General features: G+C 46.2%; 1 protein-coding gene across 1 annotated transcript in view; it reads left to right on the forward strand.

The window, feature by feature from the left end:
- Window positions 1-26,966, forward strand: part of HPSE (heparanase) — a 129,726-nt gene that overhangs the window by 50,288 nt on the left and 52,472 nt on the right. The window contains exons 4-9 of the mRNA XM_085641186.1: window positions 1,302-1,475; window positions 2,229-2,400; window positions 4,594-4,641; window positions 5,648-5,741; window positions 6,001-6,107; window positions 11,824-11,938. Coding sequence (XP_085497312.1) covers window positions 1,302-1,475; window positions 2,229-2,400; window positions 4,594-4,641; window positions 5,648-5,741; window positions 6,001-6,107; window positions 11,824-11,938 — 710 coding nt within the window. The remainder of the gene's footprint in view (window positions 1-1,301; window positions 1,476-2,228; window positions 2,401-4,593; window positions 4,642-5,647; window positions 5,742-6,000; window positions 6,108-11,823; window positions 11,939-26,966) is intronic.

Consider the following 26,966-nt stretch of genomic DNA (forward strand, 5'->3'; position numbering starts at 1 on the left):
TTCTGGCTAAACACATAAGGTCCCAAAGGCGAGACCTATTGGCTGTGCCAATGCTTGTTTTTCTTGTAACAGCAGCTCTTCTAATCACATCTATGCCCATGAGAGGGCGCTAAAACCATTTTACAAGTTCTTTTTTTTAATAACTTTATTTTTATTTTCCTGTATCAATAAAAAACAAAACATACAGATGGGGAAAAGAAATCATCAACACCAAAGATACGATCAATAATGTGCATGGAGATACGATAATGGACACTGAACATCGTTGGGGATTGCTCAAGAAAACACATACATTCACATCAACCGTGACAGTCCAATAAGTACACAAGGCAAGACCTCCCAGAATTCAATCTCGATTGGATGGTGGGGAAACATTTCTCACGGGCCAGGTGTAGACCCGGTATGAGACAATGGAAGGGCTCCTCCCTCTGCACCAAGTTCTAGTTTGTAATATTTCAACCATGGGGACCAAATTTTTCGAAATATGCGCGGGCAGCCCCTCATTTTACAAGTTCTTAATGCTGTTGCTGCTCTGCGTCGACAAGCCAAATAAAATATTTCCCTGCCTAGTAAAGAATAACGTTCATTCACAAATAAGACTGATTAAAACATTCGAAATCGCGCTGATCTGGGAGAAATAGGTAAGAAAAAAAAATAAATGTTTTTTCACATGGATCAAAACAATTCGCATAGACACAGGCACTGTCTGTACATGTCTGACGTGTATTTAGTATTGCCTGCCATGCTACAGACAAGTAATGGTTAGCCCTGTATATCGTCTTGCGGCGTGTTTGCGTTGCTCTGATGTTTGCGTTAATCTGCTAGAAGAGTTTGGTTTATGTATGTAATAAACAGTGGTTTACATCGTGGTATGATGTATTTTAAATAAGTGATCAGATTGCCTTTGACCTGTCAGGTCACATATTCGATCTCTTTAGTCCCGCCTTCGCTCTTGTATTTTTACCATTTCACTCCCACCAAAATTCGACATCAGAGCCCTGAAAGACTGTGATTCAGTGGTCTGGCAGCCTTGGACTTTACCCCTGTGGGTAAAGTTTTAAAAATTGTAGCGTTCTGATCTGCAGTCTTCCACCTGTCCAGGCTCACGTGACCAGCAAGTTGAAAAAGACATGCATGTTCATGGAGATAATATGCTAAATAAATGATGACAGAAAAAGGATGAGGTGTAATCAAAATGGTTGATTTAAAAGCTTGGTTGCATGTCCTGTCTCTCTTTTTGATTTAATTTGTATTTTTTTTGTAATGCTTCCGGACCACTGACACACTGACTTCTTTTCCAGGGAGTACAGTAGACCTGCTATACAGCTTTGCAAATTGCTCGCGGTTGGATTTGATATTTGGCCTCAATGCTTTGCTCCGGAAACAAGACTCCGATTGGGACAGTTCAAATGCGCTTCTGCTTCTGAACTACTGTGCGTCGCAGCATTACAACCTGTCGTGGGAGCTGGGCAACGGTGAGGAATATGAACATTAACCAAATTTCTCTCGAATTACCTGTAGTTATATTTGATCTGAATTGGTATTTCATTGGGTCTATCTTTCTTTGTTGGATAAATAATCGAAAAATATGTTCTTGTTTACCAGTATATTGGAAAAATGTGTTGGCTTTTACTGGTTGCTTTTGTGGGTGGTATTTAAACTCGCTCATTAAAGATACCGCTATGCACTAGGCCTCAATTTTTCCAGCTAAATCATGAAGTAAAGCCCATTGAACATATTTTCACTGTATAGTTGAAATCATGGTTTGGCAATTTTCTGTAAGTGTGTACCTTAATCTATTGGATTTTTGTGCTGAATCTGACCAGCACCGAATCCGTTCTGGTACTTAAATGGAGACATAACTAAGCGGTGCATTTCACATAGTCCGCTATTAAAAAATAAGATAAAAATATTTGAGCGGCGATCACCGAGTAATAAATGTTAGTGTCGCATTCCTTCAGTCTTGAATTCGGTGATATAGTATGCATCACTGTGTGTCAAATTGGTGTTCAAATTAATTTTAGTGCTGTTCATTACATGATTTTTTTTTATTTTAATAGACTAAGTATCCATTAATCAGTGATTTTAGAAAACAATTTCTAGATTTGAGTACAAGTGGCTTGAATGTGTGCATTTGAAGTGAGACTGAATTCCACTTCAGAAGACTTGCCCCGCTTTTCAATTTGTGATCCTTCAAGATAGTTATCTTTTGTTTTTTTATCTTCTAGAGCCAAACAGTTTCAGGAAAAAGGCGGGAATTTACATAGACGGCTCTCAGCTTGGCAAAGATTTTGTAAGTCTCCATGATGTTTTGAGCCATTTCAGCAGTTTTCAGCACTCCGGGCTCTTTGGCCCCGATGTTGGCCAGCCTCGTACGCGTTCTCAGCAGCTATTAATGAGGTAAAAGAAAACAATACGCATAAGAGACTTCATTTTAGAAGTGTTTAACCAGTTAATTCTTTTTCCAAACAGTTTACTAAAACTGGCCAGAGGAAAAACTAATTTAGTTTGAAATACCCTGTTGCGCAGTAGGTGCCATATTTGTGGGTGGAATCAAAAGTGTCTTTGGAAATGTGGATGGATCCAATGTAGGTTTTTACATACTTTTTAGTAGATGCTTCATGAAGTTATCTTACATAGCCCTAGAGCTTTAACATTTTGCCTTGGATTGCAATACAAATCCAACTAATAGCCATCACAGTAAGACGAAGCTTTATGCAAAAATTATACATTTAATTGTATAGCAGCCTTTCAGTTGCGACTTCTACACAGAGGTTTAACCTACTGTTTGTTGTTGCTGCTAGTTCTAAATATGATTTTTCGACATTGAAAAAAATATGCATCATATAGAAAGTTTTTGCTAACAAATGATTCCCTGAAATTTGGAATTGTATGTCTGAGGCAACTCCTTGCCACTCTTTTAGGTAATGTTAGAGTCCCATGTCAATAGTGGGTCATTATAAAGAAGTGTTTGCATTACTGGTTTCACCTACATAGCAACAACCGTTGAACTTTATTAAGCGTTGACCTCCAGGTTCTTCAGTGAGCCTATGGTTTGCAAAAGCAGAATGACTGAGCTAGCCATGTTAGTTGTCTCTTTTGCAGAGTAAGTTCAAAGTTGCACCATATCCTATGAAGTGCCAGTGCACAATGAGTTAGTGGGCTATTGAAGTGGGATGTAAGTTATAAATGGTCAGGTGATGATATATAATACAGTTGTATATGTGTAATTCTAATTATGTATTGCCACACTCCTTCATCCCTATCTTCTCAGTTTTCCAAAGAGTAACAATGTCTGGATCCATGGCTGGTTTAAAATAATTTTGTGGCAAAAGTAGAAATATAGTATCATACTTTTGATTAATTGTATTCCTCTGTTTCTTTTTAAAATGGAAGATGTTTCCAATCGCTTAAATGTGTTGGGCGTTTATCTATGTCTCTCACTGTCTGATGTTTTAAAAAAGTAAAAATAATCTATTTCAGTATGTTTTATGTTGGTACGAAGCCCCTTTTCTCTTTTAGGAACATGCAGTGTTCACTGCTTCTATCGCCTGGTAGGATGTTTGCAATTTACTTGGTTGTAAGTTAGTTGAGAATGTAGGCTTATTTACTACCTGCCAGTGGTAACTAGATGAACTAGATTCCAGAACTTTGCTTTAAGATGAAATTTTCTGTAGCTTTCTCTCAAGCTCTTTGTAATGCCTTTTGATGTCTATGTTCAGGCTGTTATTTTTTTTAGCATGGTTCACATGCTGTTACTTTTACGTTATGTTACTGTAGATTTGTAATGTATTCTATCACCAATCAGGCCGCTTGGCACAGGCAAACAGACAATAGAAGATCTGACTACGCTCATAAATTTAAGACACTTGCTCAAAAAAGGGTCTTGAGTTTTTCTTGAAGAGAGAGTGCAGATATTTCACGAACCTCATTCAGAGTGAGAGGGCTAATACTTAAGAGCATTGGTCTCCTGTCCTTGCCTTTCTAACTCAGTGGAACTTTAAGATGACTCCATGCATATATGAGCAAGATTAGAAGATGGTGGTTGAAAAGGTTTAAGAGACTTGCAAAGACAGAGCAATGGACCAGACAGCAAACTTTAAATGATATCCTAGTTAGGTTCTATAACCAGTGAATATTTTGAAGAATAGATCATGCCCCTCTGAATGTGAGCGCTTGGATTACCATTCCATATGGATGGTCATACAAGATCTGGAGATGTTGTGGAGAGATTTATCCTGAGATAGAGTTGCTTGCAGTAGTGTAATACTGAATCAGTCAGTGACACTGGCAATCCACTGTCCATCCAAAGTAGAAATGGAGACATTCTGCAGCAGGAATTCGTAAGGACAACATATATATACCTAGGCTTGGAAAGGGTTTTTCTTATTAGCTCCTAGATGCCCAAAAGGTTTGCGATATAGGCACATTTTATAGACAAAAGCCTTTTCATTGACTTTGTTCTTTTGTTCTTACCAGACTGGGAATAAGCTAAGAAGATGTTATTATATGTACAACCCTTTAACCAATATTTGTGACAGTGGTCTGCATTTTGTGTGTGGTCTAACTATTAAACCTTTTTTTTTTTTTTAGTTTCTTGAAAGCTGGAGGCAAGGTCATAGATTCTGTTACATGGCACCAGTGAGTACTCCGTGTGCAATTCAGTGAAATACACAAATTGTTTGATGATTGTCTGATATGCTTCCCAGCCACATAAATAGGACACTCAAATATAGAATGTGTGCAGTGAAATCTCATTTTGATTATGTACTCTAGCTGAGTCGAGTCTTGTCCTAACCATGTGCCTCTAGTGTGGCTGCACAATGTAAAGAGAAATCCCACCCCCAATCTGTAACCTTGCAAGTTATGCACTCTTATAGTGAGTAATAGCCCCCTTAAGCTCTCTGCAGATCAATACTACTGGTTGGTGTCGCTCATTAAGCCCACGTATCATATGGGCCCCAGTCATGACATTGATTTTTGCAATGGACACTGTTCTTTTCCAGCTGAATTGTTGTCATCATATTTTTATCTTCATTGGGGATGCAGAGATTTCATTTAGGTAGAGCTATGTTTTTATTTATTTAAAACAAAGACTATATAGAGATTTTTGTGAGGAAAGGAGATATGAATTGTAAACTATTTGTTAATGCTTAGACCCATGTAAAAAGTGGGTGTTGGAATCTGGCTGGGGTGCATTAGCAACACCAAGTGCTCTTCCCACAAGCTCTCTTACGGCCTTGTGTTCACACAACTTCTAATTTCTCACTGAGCAATTCTGGCCAGGCACCTGTTCTCCATTCTAATCTGCCCATTCTGTAGTACAAAATGCTGTGAGTATGTCAGGGTTTGAGGATTAGAATTAAAGTGTTGCATCATTCTTTAAAGTAGCCCTAACTGCAGGGCTTTGCGCGTAATACAAGGGTCTCAGTTGAATTGGGGTCTTTCCTACTCCTAAAACCTGTGCTTCAGACTGGAGAAGTTTTGACATCCCTTTCAGAAGTCTCCCTCCCCTGTCCTCCCCCCAGCACCTGCCTTGCTTTTCTTTGATCAGAGCTAACTCTCTGGCCCCACCATTCCTTAAGTACTGACAACAGTGAGATGTGTACACGATTATTTGATGGAAAAAATATTTCCATTTTTGCAGGTATTATGTAAATGGACGAACAGCCTCTGAGAAAGATTTTCTAAATCCTGACGTGCTGGACTCCCTTACTCAAAAGATACAAGAAGTGGTTCAGGTACCAGCATCCTCGCTTTCTGTCATTTATGGAGAATTATAATATTTCTTTATAGTCATTTGTGTTGTGTAAAAAAACGTTGCCGGTTTTATTACCACGAGGCAATGTCATGAATATTAAATTTGTCTTGATCAAACATAATCAAGCGTGTGGGGTTGCTTTTGTTCATATTGAAATGTCTAGAAATCGCAGTTCTTCTCACCCTCTATTGCAAGCACCCTATTGATTATGATGTATGTAATGTTTTCCGATGCTATAGATTGTCAATGAAATTGTACCCGGCAAAAAGGTCTGGTTGGGAGAGACTAGTTCAGCCTATGGGGGAGGATCGCCTGGATTGTCCAATACATATGTCGATGGATTTATGTAAGTAAACAATAGTTTGTTTTGCCACAGTTTGTCAACTGATGTTTAATTATTTCAGCATTCCTGTTTCTAAAGCCTTCTTTAAAAACCAAACCTTTTTGAATTTTAAATGTTAATTCAATCCATTAAAACTCATTGTTTAGATTGCCACATATGTGAGTTCTTTTCTTTTTTTCAAAGGGATGTTAGTGGTAAAGTGCTGGTTTACCAGTGATACCTGTGGGCTGCAAATATTGATGTGCTCAAATTGGCTAGAAACGTTGCTCCTTTGGGCATTTAACACTCCAGGGATAACACAGTTGAGCAGCCAAGGATCACTCTATGCATCATTACACTTTAACACACAATTACCTCTGTCCAGTCATTGCTAAAGCTTCAAAGGAGAATAGGAATTTATTCCCTTGTAAGTAAAATAGGGCAGTTAAAAACATAATGCCCATGAAGCAGTAGTGGGAGTGTGGAAGATTATTTATTAAGAACTCGTATGTTGATTGGTGTGGCCCCTTTTGGCATTCCCTTTATCATTTTCTGCGTGCCATCTTACTATGGGTCTCTACACTTTCTCATATCATTAGATACCAGGTTCCTCAAGGAATGTTTAACAATGTTGGTACTATAAAAGTTGGAGGTGAATGTCCTGTGGCTGTGGGCCACTGAGCTATACTAACTATATTAGACTGTCATGGTTGTAGTTTTAGATTATGCTTCTATCTGGTTAACTCTACAACAGAAGGATTATTCTGTGTTTTTTTTGTGTTTTATAAACACAATTTAAATATTAAAATATGATGCCTAAAAAAAACCAGAAGGCACTGGCACATTCTTAGGCTGAAATGATGCAAACCCAAATGTATGTATAGTTTCAGGCGCTCTATTTTGAAATAATGTTGAGCCCTTTGGCAAGTGATAGCTGTAGGGCAGGGTACAAGTGTCATCGGAGATTTGCTCCAGTTACTACAATGTTTGTAAATTGACCTCAGTCAATGGGACAGTGGTACCAGCTAGGAAAAGGTCATTTGATTCCAGTGGTATGTGACCTGTATGCCCTTAGCACTAGTGCCCCCAAGAACAAGTGGGTTTAAGACCCTAGATGATCCTGGTGCTTTCTTTTGCAGATAAATAACTCTCAGAATCACTTTGTGGCTTGAACCCACCATCTAAACCAGAATGGGGGTCCTATCCACGTCATAGATTGACGTTCAGCAGTCTCTGTATGCAATCCAGACTTTGTCATTCTTTCAAGGCCTCTCCTGAAGCAAGGGCTCGAAGGGCAGGCCATTCAAATCTGGTCCCTGGTTTAGCGAAAGGGCCTCAGCTACCAGGCAACTCCCGACAATTCAGAAAAGGGGAGGATGCGTTTCACTCTGCTTAAAGAAAATGGTGCCAAGGACAGACTCAAGCAAAGTCACCATCTTAAATAGCTATTCACAGTATCCTAAATGCAGGCTCGCTATCTTGCATAAATTCTCCAAGTAACATACATTTGAAGAACACACACATTCACAAATCGATAAAGGCAACAATACCAGTTATATGCATCAGTAGCCTGTCTTCCCACTGAAATGTAGGTAAAAAGTCCTGTATGCCTGAACTGTAATCCAGTACTACCGCTGCCATGTGTCTGGTCAGAGGAGCAATAGCCTCCTGTAGAATAGTAGGAGGTAGACATTGGGTGTATCTACATTCTGCAGAGCAAGGATGTGGTGTTGAAGCTTCTCTTGTTGAAACGGAGAGCAATCCAGTGAGCTCACAGTTTGAGTCAAGTGTGATCCACACATAGAGCTAGCCAGAATAAATGAACAGGGAGGAGCAGCACAACGTTTTCAAGCACTAGGCCACAGTGACTGACATCAACCCCTAAACTCTCAACCATCCCTTTCCAATGTTCCATTTTTGAAGCAATGCTTGAAGCATGAGGAAAAAAAGAATCTGTTCTGTCTTTGAGTACCACCAATATACACTCCATGATGTATAGGCTCTATCCAATGAGTCGGCTCTTGTGAAGGAGCCAAGCATATTTCTTCCAGTTCATACAGAATCCAAAGTAAAGAAGAACATTTATCATCCGGTGGACCTAGGACTGGACTTTCAAAAAAGGTTTATCAGCATATTGTCCAGATATAGGAAGTTTGAATCCTCGCCTTGTGATTCAAAGCCACAACTGAGGCCAGTACCTTGGTAAATACCTAGGCAGATGAGGAAAGCCCGAGCAGAAGGACACTGACCTGGAAATTTTTCAACCAATTTGCAAAGTGAAAGAACCTCTGGCTCTGTTGGTGGAAGGGGACCTGGAAGTACGTGTCCAGAGGTCTAATGATGCTAAATTGTACACTGGATGGAACAGAGAAAGGGTTCTGTTGATTGTGGGTATTATGAAAGGAATGTGGATCACAAAACTGATGATCTGTTTAAGGCTTATTTTCATCAAAAGTTTGAGGGGAAAAACAAAGAGTGGAATAAATTCTCAAAACGGTCTCCCTTTTATCACCCCCACTATCATCTGCTTGTAGACTTGAGTCCCAGTGTCCCTTAGATTTGTTACTGAAGATAGCTTCAAGTGAGGGGAATGAGACAAGGACAGGATCCTAGAGGCTCAGAGGTAAAGGACCCAATGGCAAAGGCACCAAGACCCTGCCACCATGTTTTTGAGATCTTTTGATACACGTGAAGTTGCCTACCCAGCGTTTACCTTCCTACTAGACATTGCCTTCAGGGGCTGTTGCTGGCATGACCTCGAGCTCGGGTCTTTCCAAATAGGGCCATCTTTGTCTTTGGGGATTGTTGTTTTGCTGACATAAACTGAATGACATGGCCTCCTGAAGAGGAAAACAAAAAGCCTGTATACTTTTTTTTTTTTCATCAGCCGTCTCTTTTAGACGTTTGTTCAATTCTTACCCAACCAACCTCCTTGAAATGGCAGATGTAGGTCTTCTGAGATCCTATATCTTCTATGCTACATCTTGATATGACTGTGACCATTTATTACCCCACCAGCCTTCATTGCTAATGCTTGCATCCTTTAAAACAACTGGGCAAAATTAATTTGGAGATCTTCTTCATCAAAACAAGAACATCCATAGAGCAATCCCTCAATAGTGGACTTTTTCATAGATTTGTGATTCTTTTGAGTTACAAGATTCATCTAGAGAGCATCTTCCAAAGTCATGGAGCTCCACTTTCCTACTAGAACCAAGTTAATTTTAGAGGCTGAAGGAATGTCTCCCTCAAATCCTTCCCATTGATAATATATAGAAATAAAACCTAGAAATTCAAACTTTCCCACATTTTTTTTTTTTTTAAGAGTACTTTTGTAGAATGACAGGGAGTCCTCAGTTATGGGACATAATGGTAGAAAAAAACCATGTTCTGGTCCAATTGATTGGAATCCCAAATGCCCCCACATGCGTTCCTGGACTTCTTTGAGCTGAGAAAGTTAAACATTACTCCCCTTGGGAAGGCACTGGGGCCTTTTTATTACTTGGCATTAGCAAGATAATTCAGTTGTGCTCTCTTGTGAGGAAGATATGAAGCCATTGCAGAAGTCACTGCCATGTCTTTTGTTTCTTTCAATTACTTCTTAGAGATGTGCTGTGGTTATAAAAAGCTGTGCCCTGTTCTTTCCCAGGGCACTTATTTCTTGACCTGATTGATGTATGACTAAGGAACCTGTGAGTACAGGCCATTTCTAATGTGTTTGCTAACGCTCTAGCTGTTGTAGCAAATGGAGACCCAACTATCTGAGTTTTAAACAACCAGGGGTGAACATCATTAGCCCTGGAAAAAAGTGAAGACGCATATTTCTTAGATTTTAATCACCTAATATGGCCTTTAAATGATATACACGCTGAAACGTGTCAATTCTATAAGGAATGCAGAATGAGGTATGAAAAAGTGTAAAGACTATTAAGGAAGGGACAATTATATAGTTGAATGATGAATGGGAGAAAAAGTATAGTACTCCTTGTTTTCTTCTAAAATACCTCCGATTTGTATAAAAAGGCAGTGCCTACTCATGTGCTGTAAAAAATGAAAAATACAAAAGAGTAATTAAGAATGTGTAAAATGTGTATGATCCAGTTGTAGTCTAGTTCATAAGGTGGATAAATATTCCTAAATGCAGTTGTAAATAAAGGTAAATATATTTAACAGGAACAGTATGAATGGAGATGATTTTGTAAACTAAGAACACGATTTTAAAAAGCTGTGTTTCTGACTATAGTATAATGTATAATTAGTCATTCATACGCACATAAGTAATCCAAGCATAAGATTTACTTTTTGAAGTATTGGAGAATTGTGAGGACTTTCCAATTCCCCACCCCCATTTTTATACATGACCCAGCTTTACTAGTCATGCTAGACTGCACCCTGCTCCTTCCAGGCAAGACTGCTATTCCATGTGTGGTCTCTGGGCTGAGAGTGCCCTCCATTCTGATGGAGGGTTAACTGAGGGTGCACCAAGACCTATGTGGCATAATTAAGTGGCCAGGGTTAGTAGTACTAGAACCAATGGTTAACTTAACATCTCTGTGGGAAACAGACAAAGCATGCAGTGTTCTGGATGGTCTGGATCTTGTGGTTGAAAGGATATACATTGAAGACAAACAATTTTTCCAAGCACACACAAGGTTTTTTTCTTCATTTTATGAATCGCTTGAATTCCAGTGGATTCTAATGGGAAGGATTGTTGAGTAAGCACAACTTTGAGGTTAATGACCAATTCAACTGAAGTATTGGTAAACTGGTCACTATAATAAAGCAACTTCATTACACTTGTAATACCCTTCATAGACCAAGTATATGGCATGTGGACATTAGCTATTGTCATACATGAGCATGTCTCTAGATGGTAATGCAATGAATCCAGATACGCATTAAAAGGCCATGTAGTCTGGCTTGTATCCCTTCACTTCACTGCCAGATTGCTGTCTAGAGTTTTGGGGCCAGGTGCAGAAAGGGTTTTATCATTTGCAAACCCTCCTAATCGGTAAATCAGAGGGTAAAAGCTAAAATCATTTTTCTATGTTCTATACACATTTAGCAATTTGGAAAAGACTTTCTGAATTGATAAATGCGTTTAGAAATGGATATCCATTCGATATTTGGAAGGGGCGTGTTGTAGGCATCCTTTCCAAATGCCGAATCGTTATGCTATGTACGAATGTTTTGCAACCAAAATCTGGTTTGCAAAACATTGATGTTATACAGACACCTCAAAAAAGGTGCTAACCCATTCACAATGAAAGTTTTTAAAAAATGGTTTAAAAGGAGGCTGTAGTCCCTTTAATGAAAAAGTGTTGCATTTTAAAAAAACTAATTGCTTTATTTAGAAGAAATCACAGACATGGTGGTCTGCTGATTCCAGCTGGCCACCATCCCTGTGATAACAGCAAGTCATAGTGGGTCTCAATTTGTGACCTACCTCATTTATATTAATGAAGCAGGTCGAATTGTGACCTGCGTTTGTGAACCAGCCTATTGGTACATAGGTGGGTTTGCAAAATACCACACTGATTGCAAATTGCAACCAGTCATTTGCAAACTGTCTTCAGTACAATTGGCCCTTAGTGTCTCCATGTTCTAGCCTAGTCCTGAGGATTCAGATCCACATTTCTATGGCCATTCTTTGGTTATCACCTTATTTCAGTGTATGTTGGACATAATCATGTATCCTGCTGCAGGTTCTTCATGTTAGTTTAACATTTTTCATATTTAGGTGGCTGGACAAGCTGGGACTGTCTGCCAAACTGGGAATTGACGTAGTTATGCGACAGGCATTTTTTGGAACAGGATCGTACAATCTTGTGGATCTGAACTTTGAACCCCTACCGGTTAAGTATTTTCATATCATTATTTACAAATTATGTTTTTAAATAACAAACATTTTTTTCGAGAGTTCTTGTTATTTTCACTAAACAAATTAGCAGTGGACAACATGTGAATTGTTCTTCAGGAATGATAAATATTTTAGTTGATCATATATAATCCTTTATTTGAATTCCCACCCATTGTTCCTACTGGTGACTTTCCTAGGAGTCCTGGTTAACCCAGTAAAAGAGCAGCAATTGGCATGGTTTAGTCATTTTGGTTTTGCTAGAGGTCGGTGCACTCTTGACCGCATCATTTAAAGACTAAAGCATCTTGAAGATCTGGTCTGCAAGTGTCTGAACCTATGAGGTTTAGTGCTGTCAGTATCTGCTGGCTGGTGAGAGGATGACAGCGGGGACCTATTTTTCCACATAGGCTATCCTTCGACTCCATATGGTGGGAAACGATTTATAGGTGTCCCTCAATGTATATAGCATTTGTTCCATGTATAGAACATCCCATATTCTATGAATCCTGCTCATTTTGCTGATGATTATTTTTTCCAGTTGTCATCTATGCCCAATTTTTCAACAGGAGGCATTTGGGTCTAAAGTGCTCCCTCATTTCCACTACTCTTACCAACTGGATCTTTAGCCCTGGAGGGCACGTTTTTCAGGATATCCACATAAGATACATTTAACTACAATTAGTTTGAACTAAATCAATTTACATAACCTGTGCTCATTCTGAAAAGGTGGCTTGGGTTTGCCTCTCCTGGCCCTACATTCAACATGACTGCTTCAGCTCCAGTCCCAAGTGAGTGCATGACCACATACCTATTCATTGCCTCTTTCCCCACAGCCTTTTCAGTATTTGAAAGAAGCGCTTAGAAAAAGATTGTGAAGCTTTTCAGGGGTGTGATACGAATGGTGCATGTCTTTGAAAGCACGGGAGATCACAGTGTCATCATTCAGTACTTGAATAATGTACCGAAACTCTGTGCAGAGAAATGATGTGTAGCTTTTTATGCATTTCTACTCCACTCGTCAGTTAATTCATCAAATGATCTTGGAAGGCTACATGATGTACTAAGAATTATTGACTTGTATGTAGGCACTTCGTTGGAGCTGGAATAAGTCACTTGTTTGAATGCATGGACGCCTGTTAGATGGGGCACAATTGAGAAATCCCATGAGAGCTGCAGATAAGTTGTTGCATTTTCTTCAAAGGACAGTTTAATCCACAGAGCATATCCAGCAAAGTCTAGACCCTCCCTTTGAAATGCTGCATATTTTAATGACTACCCACGTGTGAATTCATGGTTCCTTCACCAAGAATGGCCCATGACCCCATAAAAGCTGGTGTTATCAGCGAGATGATTTTCAAGATGTGTAGTCCCAGAGATTTAACTATGGTGTTATACGCCAAACATTTTTTGAGCGGGGCTCCCAACATGAACACCTTACTGTCTTCCAAATCTGAAATTAGCACCGGCTAAAACTCAAGAGAGGCACCCCATTAGTGAACTAAAAAAAGTTATTTTCAAGAAAGTTATTCACCTGGCGGGCCTTTGGCTCTCCCTCCAAACTCGTAAGGACCCATATATTATCCTCTCCCCATGCATGGTCCTTTTTTAAATGTTGGGGTTCTGGTGCTAGACATGATTGAATCTTCTGATTTAGGATGACCTGCCTTTGACTAGAAGGTTCTGTTCGTATGTTGGAGTGGGACAGTGAAAGTGCCTCCTGATGGACCGGGGCCTGATTTGATTATGTAGAGACTATTTAAGGTTGTACCTGTATGGTAGATGTTATTGCTCCTCTTGGCTTATCCATGGATCCTCCTTGCCATGAAACCTACCAAGACTCCTTCTAAACAAAGACCTTGTGCTGTAAATAGAGCATGTGGAGCGGCATAGGCTCATTGTCTGGAGTGTTTCCAATGGTAATAAATGCGCTCTGGGGCAACTGCCTTGGGATTCTCTGTATTTGGTTGTGTTAATTGGCCACGTCAATGCCAGGCATCACAATCTACACCTGTGACATTTGGGGGAAACCTTTGGCTCTTCATATATCTAGTATTTCCCAGGTAAGCTGGCCTTCTTTCTCCCTCACTTAATACCCTCAGTCTGCACTTTCATTGAAAAAGAACATGAGCAGCACTAAACTTGGAGCAAAGCACAGGCAACTGTAGATTACAACAAAAGAGAAGAATTGTAAGAAGAAAAGGAGGAGTTGTCCCCTGTCTCCCCTTTCTGCGGTGCCTTTTTCCGGGGAAAAACTTGAGGTTTAGAAGAGGCCGTGGCCCTCAAGGGAGGTACCTAATCTTTCAGATTGGTCATCCTTGTGGTCACGCTGGCCTTGTCCTGAACATTATGATGACCAGGTAGAAAGTGACCAAGTTTATGTGGCCTAGAGGAAGGCACTTGTTTAGAGTTCTAAACTATGAATGAGTCAACATGGTTTTGAAATGAGATGCGCGCCCGTCCAAGATTGCTGAGGAATCATTTAGAATTATTTGCACGCATAGATCCCCAGTGTGGGGTTCCCAAGTAGGACCTGATCCCATGTGAATTGCAAAACCCAAAACTGATTTTTGATTTTCTGGTACATAATGGAGGCCTTTCTGCTGAAGAAGGTGGAGCTTTAATTTCTTTAGGCCATACAGGTGAACCTCATTCTCACTAATTCTCATTGATATCTGCTTCAAACTCCTTCTGATCCCGTGAATGTAAGGGTGAGGCTGCCCTGAAGAAGGCATATCCTCTGATTCACTTTTTTACTCGGAGCAGACAATTGTATGGGTTGCACAGTACAACCTCTGGTGATTTATCCTCCTGGCGACAGGCCCGCAGAGAGTTGAGGATGATTAAAAAAATATTGGGGGGGGCGTGGTCTCGCTGCTGATGGAGTGAGACACATGCCATCGGAGCTCCGGGCCGCCGCCGGTTAAATCAGCATCTGAAAGCGGCACAACGCGCACGGGGGCACCCCACCTGGGGGTGAACAACAGGCAGAGGAGAGCGGGCAGTTATTTGGAGGCTCGGGATCCTGTAATCGAGCGGCAGCGGTGAATACTGTGGCGGAGGAGAGGCCCCGACCGGGGAGTGCGCGCCCGCCATCTTGCGCGTACGGACCTAGCGCGCTCCAGAGAAGACGAGCCCCATCTGCACGGGGTAGGGGCCGCTGGTAAAGAGACATCGGAGCGGTGTAACAGACTGACCGTATCGACGTCCTGACCCTCCTGCTCTGCTGGCTGACGGCGGAGGAGACCGGGCTGCGGAGGCAGGGAAGACCACGACCGCCATTTTGCGACCTTCGTCCGGAGGTGCTCGGAGCGGGCTCTGGCCCTGGTCCTGGTCCGCGATCCCTGCCTGGAGACCAACACAGCCGGGGTGGCAACCGGAACTGCTGAGGTACTGGGCTTGGGGCATGTTGACATTGATATTTGGGGAGTACCTTGCCGGGGGGCGCATCACCCTGCTTCCGACGCCTTGCCGCTGCCACCATTGACTCTGACCCTGCAGGGGCCCGGTTTGTTCCCAGGCAGTGGCGTCCTGCGGCTCCCGGGTTCTCCTGTTCAGCACTCCACTGCTTTTGGGAGGCTTGGTCGATGGCCCCCACTGACAAGCCCTAGCCCACCGGCCAACGCCGACTCCTTGCTATCACCCTACCTCCAAGCTGAGTGGGCTAAAGCTCGCATGCACTCCCGGGCCGCGACTGGGCCATCGGATCCTCTCCCAGGGGGCAGAACGGAAAGCGCACCTTGGCACCTGGCACTCCTGGCCTGCACTCCGGCCTGGGTGTGAGCCTGAATGTTCTTTGCCCCCGCTGTATCTAGCGACCCGGTTGCCACCTCTGTTGCCCTGGCGGGAACCATCAAAGCACGGCTGGACACTTGAGCTATTATTTGACCCGGCAGACGGCTTTGGACCCCGCTGGATCGGGGTCACTGATCACTTGGGATTGCTCAGGGGCTTCGGAGAGTCGCTGGCGCGAAGGACACCCCTTCCATGATCTACACTCTCCAGGAGGGACCCCTACGCCACGTGATAACCTGGACCTGGGTGTGTGGCTGTAGCCTGGCGGGCGCGGGCGGCGCAGGGAGCTGAGAGACGCCGGCTACCACCTCGATTAAACACGTGGGGGAGGCCTGACCCACGCAGTGACTGGACGGGGGAGGCGATTGAGAGAGAAACGCACTCGGGGGGTGATCGGCCCCAGCGACCTGCTGCCTGTGTCCTTCTGCTTGCACCCCCAGACCTGGAGGTGGTGGACTAGCGCTGGGTTGGGTGAGGCCCGTTGCCGCGCCTTGGCTTGGGAGCCTGCTGGTGGCCCGCATTGCAGGCGCGACGGCCATTCCTCACGCGGGGAGTCGCCTCTGGAGTTGCATTGCGGCCCTCGACGCACGGCGGGGGTCCTGGATGGCGTGGGAGCTTGAACCTTGAGTTGGCGGTGGATCCCGTGGAGGGGTGCAGTTTAGCGGCCGCTTCGCTTCGTGGTGCTGTGCCTGGAGAGCCTTCTACATTGCGGCGGCCTGTGCCACGGCCCTGTCGTCTGCGCTCATCCTTGCGCCCCCGTGTTTCCGAGACTGGAAGGTCGGAGCTGGGCGTTGAGCTGCTAGGGGCTGCTACTCCCATACGCTGAGAGGCCGATCCCAGGGGCGGCCACATCATGACCCGCACGAAGCCAGGGAAGGAGCCGCCGGCGACCCCCAAAGACGCCTCTGTCAAGGACTTGTGGAACAAGCCTAACACAACATCGCAGAGCGCGGAGCCATCGGGGGCAGGTGTCTCGGCAGCCCCCGTCACGCAATCCTTCATGGCGGCGTTCATGCAAGAACTTAAGTCAGAAATTGGGTCCCTCCGCACAGAAGTCCAGGCATGCGTGAAGGACCTTCGGAAGGATGTGGGGGAGTTGGGAGGCCGAGTAGATGACTTAGAAAAGACCCTGGATGCGCGTACAGAAGACCAAGAGCACCTATGGCAAAGACTGGCGACCTTGGAAGAGCAACATGTTGAGCTCCAGATCCAACAGGAGGATTTGGAAAATAGGGGGCGCCGGAACAACATACGCATCCGGGGGGGTGCCGCCTGGAGCAGAAGGGGCAGATATCATGTCCTTCGTGGCGGACTTACTCCATGACATCCGAGGGGATGAAGATACTTCGCCGCCCACCTTGGACCGCGCCCATAGGGTTTCAGGGCCGATGGGGAGGCTGGGTCTTATCCCTGACATCTTGACACGGGTTCATTTCTTTGTGGAAAAGGAAGCCATTCTGAAGGCGGCCAGAGGCAAATCCGAAATCCTCTGCGGGGGGAAGCCCATCCAACTATTTCAAGACTTGGCCTCCACCACTCTCCGGCACCGTCGGGACTTCAAACCCATCACGGACAAATTGAGGGATCTCAACATCCGCTACCAATGGGCCCATCCCTTCGCCCTCATGTTTCGGTGGGAGTCCAAGCGGCGGGTGCTGCGCTCATACCGGGAAGCGGCTCAATTACTGCAGATTCCCGATTCACCACCGGCCAGCCCTTCGCGGCGTCCCACCAAACTCAGAGTCCCGTTGAGGCCACAATGGTCCACAGTGCGACGCCCTCGACACCCATCATCGCCGGAGGGCAGCAGGGCCTCCCGGGACAAGCAGGACATTATTGAACATATAAAATCCCTGGAGGGCTCCACCTCGCCGCTGGGCTCACAGGCCTCTGCCCTTAAATGAACACTGCCATTGCGGAACATCCCACCTGATTGTGGCTTTACAACTGAGACGACTGGAGGTGCGGCCGGCTGTGGGCTGCATTTCTCCCCCATTACTCGACGCCTTGGACGCCTCATTCGGAGGCGCACCAACGTCTCTTCTACGGGGCGCTGCCTCCCCGGCTTGGGCGGCGGCCCAGGAAGGACTCTCGACGCCATAGCTTAGTGGTTCAGTGATGGCGCACCCCCACTCCTATTTCTGGGAGAGTGACATCTCCGAGACAGCCTGTGCCGTGGGGCCTGGCTACTCTCTTGACTGGAATAGGCTCTTCCGGCCCTGTTGGCCGACTACAGGTTTTCATTGTTGTATTTGTTTCTATTTGTTCCCCTCAGTGCCCCCTTTCATCCATTCCCCTTGGCGGGGGGGACATGCGTATGGGTGGGATGATCATGCGGGAGGTGCCCTATTAGGGATTTTACGACAATGAATACCACCTCTCCCTGGAAGATTCTTTCTCTTAATGTGAAAGGGCTCAACTCTCCCAATAAGCGACGCCTAATCTGGCGCTACCTGCTCCTACAGAATCCCGATATCATCCTCCTCCAAGAGACACACCTCCTCAAGTCGGATGTGGGCCGGATGGCGCACCCGCGCTTCCCCCTTCAGATCTGGTCCTCGGCTCCCTCGAAGACGGCGGGAGTAGCGATACTGTGCAGAGCGGGGATATCCCGGGGGGACGCCAAAGTACTTAGGGATGCTGAGGGACGGTTTCTGCGGGTGGAGGTCCGGCGGGGAACCCGCGCTCTGACACTGTGTAATTTGTATGCCCCCAATCAGGGTCAGGATCTCTTCTTGCGTAGGATAATCAGGGAACACCTTGAGCCAGTGTCCACTGACCTCATAGTCGGAGGGGACTTCAATTTGGTGTGGGACGCGGAGCTCGATCGCTGTGGGGGCGCTTTCCACGCGGTGGGAGCCATGTCTGCGGCGGTGAAACGCTCCCTAACCGCCTTAAACTTAGTAGATGTCTGGAGGTATCACTCCCCGGGGCTGCGAGACTACACCTTTTACTCCCATGTCCACCGCACTTACTCCCGCATTGACCACCTCCTCGTATCGCACTCTTTGCTCAAGGACTCCGTCTCGGTGTCCCACTCCACCATCTCGGTCTCAGATCACGCCCATGTTGAGCTGCTTCTACGGGAGGGTCCCCTCCACCCACTACGGCCGCGCCGCTGGCGATTCCCGGATCACGTTCTTCGTGACCCAGTAGACAGGGAGGAAATCCAGACAGCCATTCTGGCATACTTCGAAGACCATGACTTGCCGGGGACCCCTCTCCCCCTTCTTTGGAACGCCTTCAAGGCCACTATACGGGGTACTCTCACAGCCTTGGCTGTCGCTCGAGCGCGAGAGGCCCAGCTCTACGAGACAAAACTTACGAGGGAGCTGCAGGTGCTTGAGCAGATGGACAAGGAGCGCCCGCTGGCGACGCACAAGCGCCGCTTGGCCGTCCTTCGGGGGCAGCTCCGCGCGCACAGGGTCAACAAGGCTGAGCGCGCTCTGCTTGCACTCAAGCAGCGCTACTACGCGGGGGGCGACAAGGTAGGCACTGTTCTGGCGCGACGCTTGCGGACGCGGGCAGCTACGGCGCATATCGCGAAACTACAGAAGGCGGACGGGTCCTGGGCCGTTGCGGAACCGGCGAAGCTCCAAACGTTTTGCGACTACTATGCGGCCCTCTATACTGGCGACTCCCCTGCGGCGGAGCTGGTTGCGGAGGCCTTGGACTCTTGCCACTGGGACCCGTTGAGCGAGCATCAATCCGGGATCCTGGAGGACTCTATTACTCCGGCAGAACTGGCTGGCGCCCTGCGCGACCTCCCGCTTGGCAAAGCGCCCGGCCCGGACGGGCTCCCGGTGTCGTTCTTCCGCGCCTTTTTGCCGCAACTGCAGCCGTACCTTCTGCGCCTCTTTAATTCCTTCGCGGAGTCGGTAGGGCCCTCGGCAGACATGGCAATGGCCGACATAACCCTCATCCCGAAACCCGGGAAGGACCATACGCTGTGCTCCTCTTACCGGCCCATCGCCCTGTTGAACACCGATTTAAAACTCTACACCAAAATCCTGGCTAAGCGACTTGGCCCTCACCTACCTAATCTCATTGAGCCCGATCAGGTGGGGTTTATCCATCAACGCCAGGGCGCGGATAATGTACGGCGTATTGCGCATATCGTTGGGAAGGCTAAGCACTGGAGGATCCCGGCCTGCCTGTTGTCACTCGACGCTGAAAAAGCGTTCGACCGGGTGGACTGGACTTTTCTCCGAGCAGTGCTGCGGAAAGTGGGCCTGGGCCCTAACATGGTGGCGCGCATTATGGCCCCGTATATTTCGCCGGTCGCCAGGGTACGAGTCAACGGCCAGCTCACGCAACCCTTCCCCCATCTGTAGAGGCACCCGACAGGGCTGTCCTCTGTCGCCCCTGCTGTTCGCCCTGGCCATTATGATTCGGCGGTCCCCTGATATCTGCGGTATACCTCTGCGCGGAGTGCAGCACAAGATCGCTCGCTTTGCAGACGATCTCCTGCTCACCCTTTCCGAGCCCCTACGCTCACTGCCGGCGGTGCACTCGCTACTCCGAACCTACGAACGCGCCTCCGGGCTCAAAATTAATCATGCCAAGTCCTGGGCCCTCAATATCTCGATCCCGGCCAGAGAGCTTCCGGCGATCCAAGCTTCGGCCCCATACCAGTGGGCGGACGCATCAGTGCGATACCTGGGTCTTAACTTGACTTCAGACCTGGCCACCTGGATGCAAGCCAATTGGCAGGAATACAAACTCTGTCCTAGCTGACCTACGGGCGTGGAGGGCCTTGCCGCTCTCTTGGCTGGGCCGACTCAACACAGTGAAGATGTCGATATTGCCAAAGGTCCTCTATCGGTTTCAAACACTGCCAACTCCGATTCCGGAGCATCAAATACAGGGGCTCCAACGCGAGCTCAACGCATTTGTTTGGGGGGGAAAGAAACCGCGGTTTTCGAATAGAATTTTGAGCCTCCCTCGGGATAGGGGTGGCCTGGCCTGCCCTAACCTTCTCGAATACTACTGGGCGTCGCATCTCCGCTGTGTCCTGGAGTGGGGGGCGTGGGAGAGTGAGAAGGTGTGGTTCCACATGGATAGGGCAGTCACCTGTCGCCCGCTATGGGACCATGCTTGGCTTCCCCGAGCGGCTCGTCATCGTAGCGCTTACATGGCCGTCCCTACCAAAACGGTCCTGGAGATCTGGGATAAAGTGGCGGTGGCGCCAGGGGCCTGACCACCTTTCCATCCCCGCACACCCGATTGCGCGAAATCCGCAATTCCCGCCGGCATGTCGACCACCTCACTTCGCGAACTGGACGTAGTCTGGATGCAGGACGATACGGGACCTGTTTCTCGGTGACTCTCTCAAAACCTTTGCTCAGTGCAAGCAGGAGTTCGGGCTCCTAGACGGTGACAAATACCAGTATATACAACTGCGTCACTGGATACAGGGCTCGTCCCTGACGCCGGCGGCCACGCGACCCTACACGCAGTTCGAACAGCTAGCGCGCGACTTCGGCAACTACAAGGGGCTAATATCTCGCATATATAAGGTGCTGCAGCACTCGCACCGGCTGGACCCCCACCCATACCAATCGAGATGGCAACCCTCTACTGGCTCAGGCGTTACCCCTGCCCAATGGGCCCGGCTCTGGGGCGACATCCCCAAAATCCTGCGTAGCATTCCCCAACAGGAATCGGCTTACAAAGTAATGACCCAATGGTACTACACCCCCGCCAGACTTCACAAAATGTTTCCCAACTCATCCCCCCTGTGCTGGCGATGCACCCAGGCGCAGGGAGACTTCATACATATTTGGTGGACATGCCCGCTTCTGAAAATCTTTTGGAAAGAGGTCCTCAGCCATGTAAAAAAGGTACTCGGGTACCCCCTTCCGGAGGATCCGCTGGTGGTCCTTCTGGGCATTAGACCAGCAACCCTGAGTGCCATGACTGGCCGCGATCGGCACCTTAGTCTCCACATGCTGGGCACTGCAAAACAAACGGTAGCCCTTTACTGGAAGAAACCGGAGTCGCCCTCCGTAAACGTGTGGTTTACTCGTCTGTGGCATGTGGTGGCGATGGAGTCTCTCACAGCGCGTCTGCAGCTCCGAGACGCCAAATATAAGAAGGTCTGGAACCCTTTGGTTGATCACCTGGGGCGGCTAGAACATGCTCGTCTGCAGCCGCCACGGCTTCGAGCCCTGAAGCTCTTTGATGACGTGCTGGATCCCACAGACCCGGGGGCGTTCTGGAAACCTGCGAGGGGTGTATAATATAAGTCCCTAGCGACTGTGTGCCTGGAAGGGAGAGGACCCTGCTGTTAGCAGACTAAAACCCGTAGCCCCCCACCTGACGATGACAATAGAGCGCACACCCCTTCCTCCCCGCCACGAGTATTGCCTCTTACACTGGTTCTCCCCTTCCCTTTTCCCTTGTTCTGTCCCCCTGGTTGATTGGTCGCCGCATTGGCAATCTTTGATGCAGGGACTGGGGCGGTATTTCTGCCCTGGCATGGCTGTTGGATATTGGGGGTAGAGTGCTCAATCCCTAGTTGCTCTGACAGTGGAAGGTCTGTCGGAAGCCGAATTGCATTATACCCTGTACATCATTGATGAAAGTTACTGGACTTATACAGCGCATCTCCTGTACGATATTCGCTATAATAAGTTATGACTGTTGCATTGCATGAGTGGGGCGCCATTGCAGTCTTGCCCTAACGCTACCTGCCCAGCTGGCCCGTGACAATTGTGATATACTATTAGCCAGGAGTTTCCTGCCCCCTATGAACTGTTTATGCAGGGTTGCTGGGCGGGAGGATTACTGAGGGCCCGACGCCGCTAAGGCGGGAGACTCTGTGAGTAAGTGTCTCTATGGGGACCGGTTTCTGGGCTATAGGTGATGTTACTTGTGCTCCTTTTTGTGCCTTTAATCCTAACAATGAGTAGTCACCCGCTGCCGGCCGTTATGGTTGTAGGCGAATAAGCTGTGTATGGACTTTTGCACGACCATTAAAATCAATAAAAGTTGGTTAAAAAAAAAAATATTGGGCATGATATTGAACAAGAGACAATTTGAGTCAAAGCTTTTTTGAGGGATGTTTCCCTTGGTGGCCTCAAGACGAGAGCACTGGCCGAACATGAGTCAGCCAAAGGAAAAATTGATGTAACACACTGGATTAAGGAATGTGTGCAGAAACTTTCCATCCTCGAAATTTCTTTCTTATTTGAAAAAGTGCTTGAGGACAACTGAGAGAACAAGTCCCCCAGGCATGCCTCCAAGGCATGTAAACCTGCACAAACTTGCAGAAAAATACCTCAGACTCCCCCCGAACCTTTCTCCCCAAAACAACATCTTACAGGCATTCTTTTCCACTTCCTAGCATTTTAGCGGCGATGCCTTTAGGAGGTGCTCAATGAAACTTATGATTTCCTACCTCAATCCTACCTATTCTTGACTATTCTGAGTCACGTCAGAGAGCATTGACAATTGGTAGAAGGCAGCAGTTTTCTCTTCCCTGGTGGGAGGTTTCAATCATAGACCATTGATTCCTTTATTGAAACTGTCCAAGCTTAAACATCCCAGCCAAGTGAAATCCTGTGGCATGGACCACATGAATGTCTGCAGAAAAGTCTATTCCTCTGGTTTCACATGAAGAGTGCCTCTAGTATGAATCCATATGATAGACCCGCCGGGGATCCATTGTCATGTGCAATCAAAACATTCTCCAAGAGTAAACCCTCCAAAAATGTATCCATCTCATTATAAAAGAGGGTGTTCATGCTTTCACTTGACCCAGAGGATGCCTGCATGCATACCTATATGCTGAAGGCCAGTTGGTGCATGTTTAGATTTGAGTCGTCCAGTTTTCAATTGTAGTTCTTCAGCTTGGCTTGAAATCCAACTGAACGGTGCTCATGAGGGGACTCGTATTGCTGGAAAGGGTGTTGCCCACCCTTATCTTAACACTTTACACTATCTAGATGAGCCAGATGGACAAGAGTACATTAGAGGCATGCAAGCCTCTTGAGATGCTAAGCTTCTTGATCATTAATAAAGTGCTATCCCTTCGCCACATTCCTGCTTTTGGCGTAGTTCTAGACCGGCTTCAGGTCAGTGTCTTCCCAGAAAATGAGAGATAACAGCCATTTCCTACCTCTTCAAAGTAAGTCTGCAGTAGTCCTGTATTTACCCACTGGGCAGTTTTTATTTATAGTCCTCCAAAAATATTCTTGAGATTTTCCCTGTAAGCTTTCTTGATTTCTACTTATACCATGGGCCAACCTACAGCAGACTTCTGACAAGATGACAACTGCAGTGGTGGATTCTTAGCTCCCAACTCTACTGTAACTGACAGTGGTGATTGGTCCTGCTGAATCCCTCCTAGTGTTCTCCTACTTCCCAAGTGTGTCACCGTGGATGCCAACAGCCAGGAATGAGACCAGCACTGGATTTGCTCTATTCAGGGTCTTGGACAAGTTGAAATTTCATGCAATTATGCAGTTGACGAAGTCATCAAAGATGAAATGAAGGTAACATTGCGAAAATTGCGACAGTTGGACTAAAGATATATCGGGTGTGGCTCCCAGGCACTAAATGGACTTACCACGGACGAGGAACTCCTTGTTCACTTAGAGTGAAATCTTCAGAAGGTTTTTTTAATCACTCGGCATAAAACACTTTTTTGCAAAAAGGTAGGCTGTCCAGCACCAATGTATACCACACATGAAATCATCATTCTTTCTGCACATTTTTGAGTGAGCTACTGAGGATCATGAAGCAGGGGTTGCATCATATACAGCTTATTGTATTTTAATGGGCCAGCAATTATTGGGAAGCTATGTATTTCATCTTTGGTCTATCACCAGAGGGAATACAATAGGTTACAATCCTAAAGGCCCACCACATGGCCCTATATGTTCGAATAATACCTAGGGCATTGTGTTAGGTATGCACATAAACAAAAACACACTGGTTCTGCTAACGATCAGCACAAGTCATACTTGTTTGTAGTCAGCTTAACCACCAGAGGGCAATCGAGAGTAAATGCAATATTTTACCTGCACTGTATCAGATTTGCGCACATCTACAAATTGGATTGTGTGATTAATTAGAGAATAAAATTACCAAAATATCTTTAACTGGCTGAGACTAAAAAGCATTTGGATTTACAGTGGAATACGTCACACAAAATGCATCAAAAGTGCTGCCTTTAGACTGAAATAGACTTTGACGCTATTTATATGTGATACTACAAAAGGATAAACAAATGGCTGAGCGTAATATCTTACTGGCCAAAGCACACTGGTGTTCACTGGTTGGTTATATATGTAATTACACTGTGAACATTATTTTCCTGCGAGTGCTGAGTTTTTTTTTAAATCTTGAGGATCTCTGTTTTTAATAATTGGTCTGGCAGCTCAGGATGTTTACCAGCTATTGAAATGCTGTATTGTTATGGTTATTGTAAAGCACATTTTTACTCGCGAGGGTATACTGGCGCTGAGGAGGTGTTTGTGCCTAGCCCTGCCTTTGACAGGGTGGTTAATTGAAAAACAAGGTCTTTAACTTCTTGCGGTATTCAAGAAGGAAGGAGTAGGCTCTGGTGTGGAGTGGGAGGTAATTCCATGCTTTAGTAGTGATGTAAAAATAAGTCTGTCCTCCTGTTCTGGTTCTGTGTATGCATGGGATGTATGCAAGAAGGAGTCCTGCGGAGTGAAGGTGTCTATATGGTTGTTCGAAGGAGAAGTGACTCTTCAGGTAGGTGGGGCCTGAGTTGTGTAGTTCCTTGAATACGTGTGTGAGGACTTTGAATTGAGCGCATTTGTGTATCGGGAGCCAGTGTAGCTCCCTTAGGTGTGGTGTGATGTGAGGTCTGTGTGAGAGGTTGATGATCAGTCTGACTGCAGTATTCTGGATGGTTTGTAGTGTTCTAGTGAGTTGCTTGGTGATCGCTCCATAGAGGGTGTTCCCATAGTCCAATTTGCTTGTGACTAGGACGTGCGTGACAGGGAGCCATCTGAAGATCTTTCTCAACATCTTCAGCGTACGGAAGCAGGATGCAGTGACGGTGTTGACTTGTGCTGTCATGCCCAGTTTGCTGTCGATGGTTATTCTGAGGCCCTTAGCATGGGGTCTGAGTGTGGGTCAGTATTCAGTTAGCCACCAGTCGGAGTGCCATGGTGAGGTGTTCTCGCCGAAGATCACTCCTTTTGTCTCATCTGTGTTGAGCTGGAGACCATTCAGTTAGCAACTGCGTTCATGCAGGTGGTAAACTTGTTTCTTATGTTGGGGGTCTTCTCCAAAAGGGGAAAGCATATAAGTTGCATGTCCTCTGTGTAGGAGAGGATGTTGATGTGTGCGCAGATGACATTGGCCAGAGGGATCATGAAGAGGGTAGAGCTGAGCGATGAACCTCGAAGCCCTACGCAGATGAGTTTGTGGGCTTCTGAGGAGTAAGGTGCCGGACTTACAGCTTGTATTCTATCCATTAAGAAGGTCTATACAGCGGAGAGTGGGTCCTTGGATTGCAATCTTGTGCAGGTGCCTGATGAGAACGGGGTGTAAATCTGTGCCAAATGCTGCAGAGAGGTCCAGGAGAATGAGGGCTGTCGTGTCTCCTCTGTCAAGGATTCTGCGGATGCATGAGAACAGCGCCAGGATTGGAGGGAGTGGCCTCACTCAGCACTCTCGAGAGCACAGGAGGCCTGCTCTTTCTCTAAACCAGCTGCCTAAGATAGCTAGGTTAGAGAAGTTTAAAATGCGCATGTCTGGCTGGATGGCCGGCCAAAGAGACATGCACATTTTAAACTTTAGCGCGCAGCTCTGGCCCCACCCCATCTTTTCTCTCAGATTGAGACGTGCTGGTTGCTGAAAAATAAAATGGTAATAAATAAACGTTATTACCATTCTATTTTTCAACTCTGGCTTGGGGCTTTTCTTTGTGGAGCAACGCTCCTCAGCTCAGGAGGAGGCGCCCCTGAACAAAGGTAAGCAGCAAAGTGGGAGGGGATTGGGGGACAGGGAAATCCTTTCACTTTAAAGTCGGAGAAAGAAAATCATCCAGCATTTGATCTTGGTCTCTAAATACACAGCAAATGTGAGGAGATAACAAGAATTACAGTCCTGTTTACATAAACAGAAGTGGGAGCACATGCAAACAGTAACATGAGCAGGGAAACCTCGATCTTGTCAAATGCTCTTAGAGAAACGGAAAAGTAGTTCCTAAACAGATGCTACAATGAGACAAGTGGAAGGGTACAAGT

This window comes from Triturus cristatus, chromosome 2_2 (assembly GCF_964204655.1).
Source record: "Triturus cristatus chromosome 2_2, aTriCri1.1, whole genome shotgun sequence".
In the NCBI taxonomy this organism is placed as follows: Eukaryota; Metazoa; Chordata; class Amphibia; order Caudata; family Salamandridae; genus Triturus; species Triturus cristatus.